General features: G+C 53.2%; 1 protein-coding gene across 1 annotated transcript in view; it reads left to right on the forward strand.

The window, feature by feature from the left end:
- The window catches only part of TCERG1L (transcription elongation regulator 1 like), a 60,182-nt gene that overhangs the window by 13,150 nt on the left and 32,170 nt on the right, over positions 1–14,862 (forward strand). The window contains exon 4 of the mRNA XM_053949693.1: positions 163–327. Within this exon, the coding sequence (XP_053805668.1) occupies positions 163–327 (165 nt within the window). The remainder of the gene's footprint in view (positions 1–162; positions 328–14,862) is intronic.

Genomic DNA, 14,862 nt, shown 5'->3' on the forward strand with positions numbered 1-14,862 from the left:
GCTCAGGCTCCGCTGTCTCTCTGAGGGGACGCGCAGGGCCGGGTGGGACGAGCTGCATCTTGTTCCATCCCGTGCCCACATCCAGAGTGCTGAGCACGCCACTGTCCCCAGGCCCGCTGCTCTCCCCTCCAGCTCCCACTCACGTCTCTCTCTCCCCCACAGGTGGTTGCCAGAACAGCCTTAAAGCCGTGGGTGGCACTCAGAGCCTGGCGCTGGTGGCCCTGGAGCCCGAGGCCCCCCAGGGCCCCCCGGGGCCGAGCCTGCAGCCCTGCCACCTCCTCACCTTCTCCCCCATCAAAGTCCCGCTCCTGGCCTCGTCCTTCCCAGGTAAGGTCCCTGCTGTGCCCTGCGGAGCGGCTCAGGGCAGCGCAGGGGGGGTGTTGGTGAACGTTGGGCAGAGGTGGCACTGCCAGGGGTAAACTGGGGGTTCCTGGAGCGGTTTGTGGGTATTCTCTGGGCTGTGTGTCAGGAGTGGGTTCAGAGCTCCGGGGATCTTTGTCGTGGGCGCGTCCCTGTGACATTTAGGGGCAGCTGAGCTGGTTCCTCCCTCACCTCAGGGGGTTCTGTGGGAAAACCTCTGAGCCCCAGCAGCACACTGTCTTGGTTTGGAAAGACTGGTGCCTGCTGAGGAAGGCAGGAGCCTCCCCTGAAATGGAAAAATGTAGACCCCCTCCCTCTGAATTGTTATAAGTTTGAAATGAAGGGGGGCTCTCAGGCAAAAATATGGGAGCAGGAATAACAGTTCTTTATTAGGGAAGAAAATAAAAAGATGAAATAAACAATGCACTGAACTAAAACAACACTGACAGAGTCAGAACACAACCTGACACCCTGTTGGACAGGGTGTTGGCCACAGTCCAATTGGAATTGTGGCTGCAGCCCTCCTGGAGTGTCAGGTGTGGTTCTGTTGGAGCAGGGAACCTGTAGAAAAGGGTGCAGTTCATCTTCCTGCAGTGGAAGAGGCAGCTGTTCCTCTGGGAAATCCAGCGCAGGAAAAGCCGTGCTGGTCTCCCAAAAACCCAGATTGTATCCAGGTAGGAATGCTTGGCTCCTCCCTCTGGGCGGAGCATCTCACAGTGGGATGCTGTGATTTTCTCAGTCCTGCAGTGACATTCAGCAGCCCATTAACAGCAGATGTCTCCTGGAGGGAGGATTGGTTTGTGGAAGAGATAAAGAAAACCGCCCAGTTAACAGAAGATAACTGCCACACCTCTGACAGAGGCAATCGAACACATCCTGCCTTGCAGTCTAGGACACACCCTCAGGGATGTGGTGAGGGCTCACAGCTGAGCTGAAATGTTCACGCTCTCAGCTGAAATGTCCACGTTCTCAGCTGCAATGTTCAAGTTCTCAGCTGCAATGTTCAAGTTCTCAGCTGAAATGTTCAAGTTCTCAGCTGAAATGTCCACACTCTCAGGTGAAATGTCCACGCTCTCAGCTGAAATGTCCATGCTCTCAGCTGAAATGTTCAAGTTCTTAGCTGAAATGTTCATGTTCTCAGCTGAAATGTCCATGCTCTCAGGTGAAACGTCCACGCTCTCAGCTGAAATGTTCATGTTCTCAGCTGAAAAGTCCACGTTCTCAGCTGAAATGTCCACGCTCTCAGCTGAAACGGGCACTCAGGAGGTGTCTGCACAGCGTGGGACAGTGCTTGGTGAAGTCCTGAGCAGATTCTCTGGGTGGTTTTAGTTCCAGACGCTGGGAGAGCTCAGCCCGGATCCTTTCCCGGAGCTGAGGTGTGGTTGTCCTGGAGAAATCCCTCTTTTCCTGGTGTTGAGTGAAACCTTTCTGGAGGTGGCAGCTGAGGGGGCATCCCTGCCTGGCTGGGCAGGTCGGGCTGATCCGGAGCCTTCAGGGCAATGCTTGGAACTGCACCTGGGATGCCTGGGGCTATTTTTAGAACACTTACATGCCAATTAAGTTAAAAATGTAAATGAGGGTGTGTTTTCCATCTTTTTGGTAATTGAAGTGTAGCACAGCAAGGCTCAGGGAGATGGAATTCTGCAGAAGGTGCAGTTCTGGTTTGGTGTTGGTGGGAGAGCTTTAATGAGAGATGGATCCCAGGGATTCCTTCCTGCAGGGCTGTGGGACCAGGCTGGGAACAGCAAACGGGCCCAGAGGAGGGAAGGTGCAGGAAAAAGGAGGCTCAGGGGGGACCTTGTGGCTCTGCACAGCTCCTGCCAGGAGGGGACAGCCGGGGGGGTCGGGCTCTGCTCCAGGGAACAGGGACAGGAGGAGAGGGAACGGCCTCAGGCTGGGCCAGGGCAGGCTCAGGGTGGGATCAGCAGGAATTTCCCCATGGGAAGGGGGTCAGGGATTGGCACTGCCCAGGGAGGGTTGCAGTGCCCATCCCTGGAGTGTCCCAGGAATCCCTGGAGGTGGCACTCAGAGCTCTGGGCTGGGGACAAGGTGGGGATGGAGCACAGGATGGACTCGGTGATCCTGGAGGGCTTTTCCAGCCCCAGGGGCTCTGTGGAATGACTGAAAATGTTTTGTACTTAGTCCAAAAATTGGTGCTGAACTTGGAGCAGAAAGCAGAGTTGATGCTGCTGTGGGGCAGGGAGCTGGTGCTGCTTCCCATGGAATGTCCTGTTTGACTCCTGGGAAGCGTTTTGCTCCTTTAGGAATATTTTAGTGACGCTGTCCAGCAGGACGGGAACAGAGAACTCCAGATCAGAAGGCAAAGAAAATGAACTCTCTCTTTATTTCAAATGTACTGCTGTATATATAGAGAACATCAAGACTAATTTCATTGGTCTTAGGGTAAAAACATCCCACACCATTGGTGTGCAGTGCATGACACACAGTGGCAGAGCATATCTATAAACAATGTGAATAACAAGGTAGATTACAGAATTATTTACATTCTTTCCCAACTGTTTCCCAGGCTCTTGCCTGGTTAGAAAAACCTTTCTCTCTGACTGAGCTGAGAATACCCACATTTTAGAGGAGGAAGCAAAAGAGGAACAAATCCCTGTTTACCTGGAAAGTAGGATGACGTTTGAGATGTGTTCTCAGTGCAGTGTGGGGAGGAGCTGGGCATGGCTGAGTGCTGTCATTCAGGAATCTCTGTCCCCCCAGAACTTCCTGGGTCCTGTGACAACAAACGTGCCAGGCCAGGAGAAGTGTCCCCGAACTGTCCCCTGCTGTGCCTGGTGTGTGACGGGCCATCAAAAAGCTCACTCTGAGTGCCTCAGCAATGTTAGCCATCACTCATGGCCAGCCCAGCTGGGCACTCTCTCCTGCTGACTGAGAGCAGCTTTTTGGGAATGCCTGAGCCCGGAGCAGTGAACTGAGACCCAGCTCCCCGCTTTTCTCTGTCCCCCCCAGCTCTGGGGGAAGGCTGGGGCCCTTGCAGAGCTGCCATCCAACAGTGGGACAGGATCATTTCACTGGGCTGGAGGAGGATGGAGGGGCTTGGGGCTGGATTTTGTCACACCAGCCTGAGGGAAGGAGCCTTGGGGCGGCCTCGGGGCAGGGACCCCTCTGTGGTGTCCTGGGCAGGTCCAGACCTGGCAAAAAGGGCTGAGGGCCTGGAAGGGCTGAGGAAGGGAGTGGAAACAGGGGGAAAGCAGGTGCAGAAACCTAAAATGCAGCGTGGGCTGCACCCCACAGCTGCTGTTTGGGGAATTGCTGTGGCCAGCTGTGATGGGAGCAGGGGGATGGCTTAAACTGCATCCATTTAGGAGGGAGATGGGAAGGAATTCCTCCCTGTGAGGGTGTCCTGATCCTGTCACCTAAAAAGTGGCCCTGGGGTGAATGAGCTGTGGCCCTGGGGTGAATGCCCTTCCCACATTCCCCTTGTCTAAAGCCAATGAAAGGCCATGGGCACACCGTAGCAATGGCCTCCAAACCCCCAAAATGACATTATTTCCAACTTCAGTCTCCATGTTTATTGGTGCCTGGAAGGCTGAACACTGCGTGTGTGATTGGCCCAGTTAATTGATTATCCCCTGTTAATTGATTCTGTTGGAGATCAGTGTCCTGTTCCTGCCTTGTGTAGTGCTGTGTCTCCAATCACAGGGATTTGCTCGATCTTAGGAGTGAATGTTGATTTTTTTACACCTTTGATTGTGGGCAGTTTTGCAGCCTTGCAGTTAATTCCTGGCAGCCTAATGATAGCTTAGGGAATAGCAGGGGTGGGAGGTGTGGGAAGGGCACAGGGCAGGTGAGGATCCAGGCTCTGCTGCTTTTCCATCCTCACAGAGGAAATTCCTTGGAATTCCCTCAAAGCAAATCACCAGGGATTTAGGGGAACCGCGAGTGCGCACAGTGCAGCGGTCATTTTAAAAAAATTCATTTTTAATACAATTTATTTTGCATTTTGGGAAGGAAAGCCAGAAGCAAAGCTGTGAGAGAGCAGGGGATATTTAAGGAATTTAAAGCCACGTGCAGCAGGAGGCTGTGAAGGATCCCAGCTGGATCCCTGGAAAGGGGGCTGAGCGCACAGGCTGGGAGGTGCTGGCTGCTGCAGGCTGCTGTGCCTTGGCTCTGCAGTCAGGGGTGCTCTTGGGGATTGTTTTGTCACCGTGCTGAGCCTCGAAAAACTTGTAATGATGAAATAAATGTATGGGAGAGGAGCAGCATAAAAGTCCTGGGTTTAATAGCAACATAAAATACTGTTTTATATGGAATAAAATATTGACGCTGTCCATGGAGTGATCTGTGGCTGGAGAGGCTCCAGCTCAGGCTCTGAGCTGTGCAGTGAGAGGGGCCTTGGCCCCACACTGCTGTGCCCTCTGCTCCCACCCCAGTGAGGTGAACAGAGAAGGTTCCAGCAATGCAATTGCAGCCCCATTTTGGGTTAGTATTGCTTTTCTTTCCTTCCTTCATTTTGCATCCACTGGTGGTGCTGCTCGTGCATCTCCCAGGCAAATGTTCCCTTAAATATTTCATGGCAGCCTGGCTGGGAGTGTGGATTTTGTGCCAGGTTTAACATAAAGACTAAACAGGAGCTTGTGGAGATGCAGCTCCTCGCTGTGCTGCATCTTCCTGGGCTCTGCTGGGGGAGGAAACTGCATTTCCCAGCACTGCCACGCCAAGGCTCTGAGAGCTGGCTCAAAGAAACCCTAAATGCATTCAAAGTGCAAACACCAGCACTTACCTGCAGTAATTAAGGAATGGGGTGCCTGGTAATCTCTAACACCCCTCTGCAGCTACTGCTTAAAGAAGTGGGTGTTTATTTTCCTCACATGCAGGTTTTTAATGGTGGCAGTGAGGAAGGTAAGAGATGAGCCTGTGCTTATGGACTCTGTAAATTAGCAGTGAGCACAAATATTAAAAAAGGCACCATCTGCCATATAATCCATTTGCCACCTGTTCCCTGGCTCTCAGCATTATTTAAGGGTTTAAATGTGGTGGTTTAGGCTGCCACAGAACAGCTGGGAAGTGACTGAGCCTTTTTCCTCTCAGCACCTTAATGCTGTGTGTGAAGGCCAGCTCTCGGTGCCAGGTTTGTGCCCGAGCTCTGTCTGTGTCTGTCAGTCCCTCCTTAGCAGGGCTGCTGCCTGAGCCAGGCTCAGGGCACACTTAGAGAAGGTTCATGGGCTGGGGAGGGAGCTGCTGCTCCTCCCAGCAGGGGCACAGGCTGTCCCAGAGTGGCCACAGAGCCTGGGAAGGCAGCTCTGGAGTTAGTCCTGTTAAACCCTTGAGCTCAGCCTAAGGTCCCTGGGGAATCACAGAAGCCCAGGATGGATTGGCTTGGAGCAACCTCAGAGCCCACCCAGTGCCACCCTGCCATGGCAGGGACACTCTCCCCTGTCCCAGGCTGCTCCAAGCCCTGTCCAGCCTGGCCTTGATGTTCCAGAATTTTCCCAGATGCTTCCTGGCCAACCTCTTCCCTCCCAGTTCCTTACTGGGAGGGCTGGGCTGAGCCATGTGTCCAACCTCTGTGCACACTCCAAACTCCTTCCTTCCTTCCGTTAATGAGATTAATTACCAGCTGCAGTGCAGTGAGTGCATGCAGTGCAGTGAGTGCATGCAATGCAGTGAGTGCATGCAATGCAGTGAGTGCATGCAGTGCAGTGAGTGCATGCAATGCAGTGAGTGCATGCAGTGCAGTGAGTGCATGCAGTGCAGTGAGTGCATGCAGTGCAGTGAGTGCATGCAGTGCAGTGAGTGCATGCAATGCAGTGAGTGCATGCAGTGCAGTGAGTGCATGCAATGCAGTGAGTGCATGCAGTGCAGTGAGTGCATGCAGTGCAGTGAGTGCATGCAATGCAGTGAGTGCATGCAGTGCAGTGAGTGCATGCAATGCAGTGAGTGCATGCAGTGCAGTGAGTGCATGCAATGCAGTGAGTGCATGCAGTGCAGTGAGTGCATGCAGTGCAGCGAGCCCCTGCAGCTCTGGGCACGGGGTGGCTCCTGCTGGCTGTGCCAGGCTGGGTTGGTGCCAGGCTGGGGCTGTGCCAGGCTGGGGCTGTGCCAGGCTCACTCCCACGGGTCAGCCTTTGGGATCCCTTTGGGATCCACTCCGTGGGCATCCTCCTCGTGCAGTTCTCACCCCACACTAGCCCAGCCCTCCCCTGCACCAGAACTCCACGGTACTGGCTGAGCACAAATGAACAGTTTTGGGGAAACAGCCAGTGTTCCAGGCAGGAATGTGGCGCTCCTCTCCTGAGGAAGCTTCCCCTTGCCTTGCTGGGTGTGCCCCGTGTCTGGCACTGGCACAGGCTGGCCTGGGAGTGCTGGGTGGCTCTAACGAGCTCTAATGCTGGGTAACGAGGCAAGTAAATGAATGTTTATAGTTATTTAAGTGATCACTTCCTGCCCGGGCTAATATTCAGCACAAAATCACCTTTTGGTTCCCTGTCTGTGTTGGCGCAGCAGAGGGCAGGTGAGCGGGTACAGGGGCTCAAATAATGCCCAGAACCCACTGAAATGGTACCAGTTCCCTGCTGGAAGCTGGAGCTGCCCAGTCAGGACCCTGTAAGAAATGGGGTGATGGCACTCAGTGTGGAAATTCAGCTTGTTTGGGTTACCGAGGCAAAGTGCAGGAGCAGGACGGGCAGGGTGAGGTCAGGCACAGCTCTGTGGTGACGCTGCACATTTTTGCACCACCCAAAGCCAGTCATGGGGAGTTTATTGGTGCAAATCCATGCGTGGACCACAGTGGGTTTATGGATCACTTTGTACCAACAGGGGGATTCCCGAGGCTTTGGGATGCCTGGGGGGGCAGGGGCAGGACCTGAGGGTCAGGCTGGGCATCAGGAAAAGGTTACAACCCAGTCCTGTTTAGGCCAGGCTCATGGCTAAGCAGCTGCTCCCACGGTGTGCTCCAGAAGAGGCTCTCAGTGCCTGGGATGTAACAGCAAGGTATTGACAAAAGGAAAAATATCAATACCCCAGTGGCAGCTACAAAAGACAAACAGCCCAAATCCTCTCAGTCGTGCCCAGCTCTTGGTAAATGTCATGGAAGTCAGAGTTAATTTACTGTGTCTGTAAGTGCTTGTTAAGACACTGAGCTGGGTTTTTCTGGGAGCAGTGCAGTGTTTCAATCAGCTCTCAGCCCCAGCAGCAGCTCCTCTGCTCAGAGCCCTGCCAGGTGGGATTGCCCCAGCCAGGGCTGAGCCCGGGGCTGCCAGCACTGGCACAGGAGTTTGTCATTTTCCCCGCTCCCTCTGAGGAGCTTGGCCTGCACGGGGCAGGTTGGGCTTTTTCTTTCTGTTAGGGACTCAGATCCATCGAGATTTGTGTAGCTTAAAAAGCCCCCACTAAACTGGATATATTTCTTGTAAATGGAGCAGAGGTCTTAGAAGGAAAACCCAAACGGAGTGAAAGAAAGGAATAAGCCTTGGAAGGATAAGGGGATCATTCCAGGAGGAGTCCTTGCTTGCCCCTCTCCAGAAGATGAATGAATGAGAATTCCTGTGAGGATCCCGTGAGTTTTAAATCAGGGCTGAGGGAACACCTTGTTTTGGTGGCTGCTGCTGCTGCTGCATCCTGAAATTTATTTATGCAATTAAAGCATGAGGAACTGTGCAGTGTGGCCAAGGCTTAGTGGAACGGTGCTGGGATGCAAAATAATTCCCAGGGGATGTCCAGGCCCAGCCTTGGTGCTGCGTGGGGGTGCCCAGCAGGAAAACTGGGGGACTTGGAGAGGGGATCAGGGCAGGAAATCCTGCTGAGGCCCCTCTAAGAGATGGGAGTGATGTTGCTTTGTGTGCTTTTGTCTTGCTTATTAGTGAGGGGGAAAAAAAAAAGGATTTTTTAAAAATTATTTTTTATGTGTTCAACTTCATTATTCAGTTATTTGGGAACTGGTTTTGATGCTGTAAAGTGAAGCCACAGAGTGGATTTCAACTAATATATTCCCAGTGTTTGGCCTGAATCAGGGCTGGATGTGGGGTAAACTCAGTGCAAAAGTAAACCTGAGGGAGGAAGAAATTCCACAATGCCAGTGGATTAATCTTCATTTTTAGGATTTGCATCTGCAGGGCCTTTTACCTCCTGGTGCAATTCTCAGCATGGTGTGTTAGGGAAAGGATAATCTCAGCATTCCCTGGAATAGAAGGGGACCCTGGAATGCTCCAGACATTCTGTCTAAGGGGATTGAGAGCTGAGCAAACCCTGTGCCACAAAGCATCCTTGGAATCATTGGAATTGCTGCTACACTTCATCCTGGAAACTAAAATTAATGCAGAAATACCTGATTGGGAGTTTATTATGAAGGAATAGAAATTCCAGGGCACCATGGCACGACGTGGGAGTCTGCGAGGCTGAGAGCTCAGGGTTTGTGTTATTACTATTATTATTATTATTATTATTATTATTATTATTATTCCTCCAAGCTATTCCTGCCCAGCCCCCTGGATGGTGGGAACCAAATCCACAGGGATTTTCCTGGTGTTTTGCCCCGTTTTGCTTTGGAGCTGTGGGTGTTTCCTGGGTGACTCCCCCGTTCCTCAGCCAGGCCCCACTAAAGTGTAAAGAATTATGATGAGGTAAAATGAATCTTCCTTCCTGGCCAGAATATAAATAAGGGAAAATAATTACATTTCCCAATTTTAAGTGTGCCATAGGAGCTTCCCCAGAGTACTAAATGGAATTTCATGGATTTTATTGCACTTGCAGCTCTGTTGGCACACACAGGGCGTGGGGATGGTGGAAGGGGAAAAGGAGAAGGACCTGGGGCTTGGAGCAGCCTGGGACAGTGGGAGGTGTCCCTGCCCTTGGCAGGGCTGGGATGGGATGGGCTTTAAGGTCCTTCCAACCCAAACCAGGCTGGGATTCTGTCCTTCCCAGAAAATCCCTCCTGCCAGCCCCTGCTCCACACTGAGTTCCCTCTGTGGCATCAAGAACCTGGGACTTAAACCTGCCTCAGAAACCACCAAAAAATGGAGCACGAGAGTCACATTCCTGGTTTCTACCTGGCTGGGTTCAGAATTCCAAACCTGATTTCTGACCCAAGTCCTCCCAGAAATGAGTGCTTGAAGATTTCCCTGCGAAGCACAATGACTGGTTCATGCAGAAATAATTACCGTGCTATGGCAGGAGCGAGGGGAGGTTCTGAGGGTCTGATGCTGCACAATTCAGTGCATTCTCTCAGAATTACATCCCCTCCAGAGAGGAGATGGAAATTGGCTGCTGGAGTTTGTGTGAGGCTGGAAAAGAATCATAAAAGTTTGGGAAATGGGACTGGACGGGGCAGTGAGAAGGGCTGTGGGAGATGAAGGGTGTGGGGTGACCACCACCATCACCTTCCTCATCACCCCCTTTTCTCCTGCTGTGGGCAGGGGCTCCCTCGGCTGCAGGGTGGTCCCACCTCCCCTCCCTGGGCTTGGAAAAGCTCTGTCACAGCCCAGGGGAGTCCCAGTCCCTCCAGGCACACTCAGCACAAATCCCTGCTGTGCCTTTGGGCACCTCCAGCCTTCCTTTCCATTTTTTTCAGCGGTGGCTCCGTGAATAATTCAGGAGGAGCCTTTGACCCGGGCTGGCTGCCACCTGCCCTGCTCGGGAGGTCAGGAGCTGCTGCTCTCAGGAACTGCCCAGAAACCCAACACAAGCTTTTCCCCCCAGTCTGGAGGCTCCTTCGAGGTGTGTGGTGCAGCAGGAGCCAGCAGATCCCAGTGCAGTGTCACACTCCTGGAAGCACGGCTGGAGCAGCTCTGAATCCCTGCTCTGAGCTTGGGCTGGGTCCTGTTTGGGGTGTCCTGGACAGGGAATGCCACAGCTGGGCCTGGGGCAATGGCAACTGGGGTCCTCTGAGTGAGGTGCCAGAAAAATTCAGATTGCTGAGGCTTTCACAGCAATATTAATAATGATTTATAGTGCTCTGCTCCATGGGACAGGGCCCAGGGAGCGGCTGGAGCTGGGCCAGGGGGTTTGGATGGATTTTGGGAAAGGTTCATCCCCAGAGGGTGCTGGCACTGCCCAGGTCTCGGGGTCCGGGTGTCGAGGTGACCCCGAGAGTGTAAAATTCCTCATTTCCCAGCCCCACAGCCAAAGGAGGAGTCTGAACGTGCAGGGTCAGCTTCTCAAGGGTGTTCATTTTCCCTTCTCTAGAACATTCTCTCTCTGCCCTGCTGAGCTCTGTCCAGCAGCTCGGCCATGGCATTCTGTCTGCCCTCAGGGCAGTGTTCACATTTTATACCAAAAACTCCGTGTGCCGTGGTTACAATAACGTGCCAATGTCTGTCATTGATGTTGGACAGTGTGTCTGTGCCTGAAACCAACAGAAAAGTGTCACCAGCACAGCGAGACATGGAGGGCAAGGAGAAGGAGAAGAAGGTCAGGACACGCCCAAATCCCTCCAGCTTGTCCCCTTCAACCCCATTCTAAAAACCCAAATTTCTACTTTTCCACCCTGTGTTAATTCAAATACCACACTGCTCAAACCCTTGTGGCTGTAATTCCTCACACAGAGTTGGCAGCTTTTCCCACGGGCTGAAATGGAAGCCACAGGTGTTTTTGACTTCATGCGAGGGTCTGTGAGCCCCCTGCCAGGGTCTGGAGCCAGCCAGGGCAGCCAGAGGGATGTCCTGGGTTCCCACAGCCAATCTCCCCAGGGAATGGGCACGGCCCCGAGGCTGCCAGAGCTCCAGGAGCCTTTGGACAGCACTGCCAGGGATGCCCAGGTGGGATTTTGGGGTGTCTGTGCAGGGCCAGGGCTGGACTGGATGATCCCTGTGGATCCAGCTCAGGATATTGCACGATCCCACAGGATTTAAAACAAAGCCCAGAAGAGGATCAGAGCTTTGGGGCAGCGGGATAAACAATCCTGGGGTTTTCCCCTCGGGGAGCAGCAGAGCTTGCCTTGGCTTCGCCCGCTGCCCGTGGGGGTGGTAAATCCAGGGGATGGTGGAATTCCATGGGCTCTGCAAGGCACTCAGCCAGGCCAGCCTGGAGCACTCCCCTGGGTGGAGGGAGGCTCTCCCTGCCCCTGCAGAATCCCAAATCCAGCTCCTGGGTGCCCATGCCTGGCGGGAGCGCTCGTTGGCAGAGGCAGAGAGTGGAGAACAGCGGGCTTGGGTTCTTTGAACTCCCTCAGGGTTTGGGTTCTTGGCTCTGAATCCCTCAGGGTTTGGGTTCTTTGAACTCCCTCAGGGTTTGGGTTCTTGGCTCTGAGTTCCTTCAGGGTTTGGGTTCTTTGAACTCCTTCAGGGTTTGGGTTCTTTCTCTGAATCCCTCAGGGTTTGGGTTCTTTCTCTGAATCCCTCAGGGTTTGGGTTCTTGGCTCTGAATCCCTCAGGTTTGGGTTCTTGGCTCTGAGTTCCCTCAGGGTTTGGGTTATTTCTCTGAATCCCTCAGGGTTTGGGTTCTTGGCTCTGAACTCCCTCAGGGTTTGGGTTCTTTCTCTGAATCCCTCAGGGTGGGGGTTCCTGGCTCTGAACTCCCTCAGGGTTTGGGTTCTTGGCTCTGAATCCCTCAGGGTTTGGGTTCTTTGAACTCCCTCAGGGTTTGGGTTCTTGGCTCTGAGTTCCTTCAGGGTTTGGGTTCTTTGAACTCCTTCAGGGTTTGGGTTCTTTCTCTGAATCCCTCAGGGTGGGGGTTCCTGGCTCTGAACTCCCTCAGGGTTTGGGTTCTTGGCTCTGAACTCCCTCAGGGTTTGGGTTCTTGGCTCTGAATTCCCTCAGGGTTTGGGTTCTTTCTCTGAACTCCCTCAGGGTTTGGGTTCTTGGCTCTGAATTCCCTCAGGGTTTGGGTTCTTTCTCTGAACTCCCTCAGGGTTTGGGTTATTTCTCTGAATCCCTCAGGGTTTGGGTTCTTTCTCTGAACTCCCTCAGGTTTTGGGTTCTTTCTCTGAATCCCTCAGGGTTTGGGTTCTTTCTCTGAACTCCCTCAGGGTTTGGGTTCTTTCTCTGAACTCCCTCAGGGTTTGGGTTCTTGGCTCTGAATTCCCTCAGGGTTTGGGTTCTTTCTCTGAACTCCCTCAGGGTTTGGGTTCTTGGCTCTGAATTCCCTCAGGGTTTGGGTTCTTTCTCTGAACTCCCTCAGGGTTTGGGTTATTTCTCTGAATCCCTCAGGGTTTGGGTTCTTGGCTCTGAACTCCCTCAGGGTTTGGGTTCCTGGCTCTGAACTCCCTCAGGGTTTGGGTTCTTGGCTCTGAACTCCCTCAGGGTTTGGGTTCTTTCTCTGAACTCCCTCAGGGTTTGGGTTCTTGGCTCTGAATCCCTCAGGGTTTGGGTTCTTTCTCTGAATTCCCTCTGGGTTTGGGTTCTTTCTCTGAATCCCTCAGGGTTTGCTGTCCAGAGGAGCAGCTCCTGGGGCTGCTGGGCTTTGGGAGGTGCAGAGGCTTGGGCAAGGACAGAGCTCACTGACCTTTGGCCTGGGGGAGCCACGGCCGTGGTGAACGTCTCCCCTGCAGGGTTCCCAGGTAATTAATTAATGGTTTAATCAATGATTGCCTGGTGGTGATCTCGTCCTGTGTGTGGAGGTAACCCCAGCAGAGAGGCAGGGACCGTGGTTTGACCCCTGGTGCCAGCCTGCAGCCCCAGGAGATGGCCAGGCTCTCCCCACTCCTGGTGGCACCTCGGGGACGTGGTGGGCTCTGTCCTGCCGAGGAGGATTCTCCCTGCTGGAAAAATCCTGGATTCCCTTTCCTTTCCCTTCCCTTTCCCCATTCCCTTTCCTTTCATCATTTCCCTCTGCCCTTCTGCCTTTTCTCGTGCCTTTGGCCTCTCCAGCCCTGTTCAGCCAGGGGAGGTTTCAGTGGTTTTTGTTGCAGTAGTGGTTCACAGTGTGTAAAATGTCACTGTCATTGTCACTTGGGAACGGGATCTCTCAGGTGGAGAGAAGAGATTTGTCTCATTTTTGGGCACTGTTCTGCCAAGACTTCTTTTTAATGAGTAAAGCCAGCTGGACACCTCAATCTCAGTGCAGAATTCTGAAAATCCACTAGAGAGGCGTTGATGCAAGAGGAGCAGCAGCTGTGAGACGGGGGCTGTGGGGATGATAGATGCTGACAACTGGTTTGTCCTGGGAAGTGATGGATCCCTGTGCAGGAGTGCCATTCCCACCTTGCCAGAGCAGCTCAGTAACTCAGAGCAACTCGTCGTAATTCCAAATAATGCCAGCAGTGCCCCTAAAGGAATGGTTTGTGCTTCCCAGTATAAATTCTGGTGCCTTTTGCTCTCCAGTCCCTCTTTGCACGCAGCCAGCTCAAGGAGAAGCCATCCCTGGGGCTCTGCTTTCCCTGGGCTCCCAGAGCAGGAAGGGTCTCACACTTCAGCTCCACATCGGGGCAGGTAGAGAGAAGGGAGAAAAGCTGAGTTCTACCCTGGGCTCCCAGCACATCCTGAGCTGGAGGGGACCCACAGGGGTCCAGCCCAGCTCCTGGCCTGGCACAGGCACCCAGCAGGCCCCCCATGCCTGAGAGCCTTGTCCAAACACTCCCTGACTGCTCATCTTCCAGAACAGAAGCAGGGAGAGAAAGCTTCCAGCAGGAGTTGTATTTCCAGCCTGAAGCTGTGGATCTGGGCCCAGCAGGGTCTGGAGCAGGGCTCAGCTCAGCAGTCACCCAGGGACACGAGCTGAGCCTGCGAGGATTTGCATCATTTGCTTTTCTAAGCAAGGCTTGAATGGGGTTTAACAATCCTGCTATTTTTGTTATTAAACGTGTCGGCTTCAATTCCGTCATGGTGAGCCCTGCTCTTGCAGCTCTTGTGATGAGAAATCTCATTAAAAGTAGGGAAATGCTTCCTGTTAGCTTCTGCTGCTCACAGACTTCTTGTTTCTGTTTGAACTTCTTTTTTTTTCCCTGTTAAAGCCAATGTTGGGATATGGCACAAAGGGGAGAATTCCTGCCTGGGATCACCAGGGCAGCACCAGAGGAGGTCAGGGCTGGGCAAGGCGTTTGTTGGGATGGGAACAACCTTGAGCAACCATTCCCCCCAGAAGAGAAGAAAGGGGGATGATGAACCCTGTCTGAAATGATTCCCCTGAGGAATTTTTAAACTGGGAGTCCCCAGGTTTCCCAAAAGCTGCAGCAGGGCTTTGGAGGGTGATCAGAGCCCTGGCTTCCCGGGGTTATCCCTGGCAGAGAGGAGCAGGGCACTCCACAGGGCTTTGGGGGATATTTCATGCCCCTAAACCCTGCAGGTTTGGGCTGTGGGGCTCTGCTGGTGCTGTCACTCTCATGGAATCATGGAATAATTTGGGTTTTTTTTTTGGTTATCCTGTCCCACCCCCTGCAGCGTCCCCCTCCCTCGGGGCAGGAGCGTTTCCCTGGCTGGTTTTTACAGGTGACATCTCAAAACACCAACAGCACAGGACAGGACTGTAAGAAATGGCTGAATGTGACACTCCAGCTTTTAGGGGGCTTTGATTTGTTCTGATTTCACTTTGCTTTTGAAGCCTTCCCTCCTTTCGCTGCTCATTTGGTGGAAATTGCAAGAAACCAGGTTGTTAAAGGAGGGGAAAGCA

Source organism: Vidua chalybeata, chromosome 8, assembly GCF_026979565.1.
Source record: "Vidua chalybeata isolate OUT-0048 chromosome 8, bVidCha1 merged haplotype, whole genome shotgun sequence".
Taxonomy (NCBI): domain Eukaryota; kingdom Metazoa; phylum Chordata; class Aves; order Passeriformes; family Viduidae; genus Vidua; species Vidua chalybeata.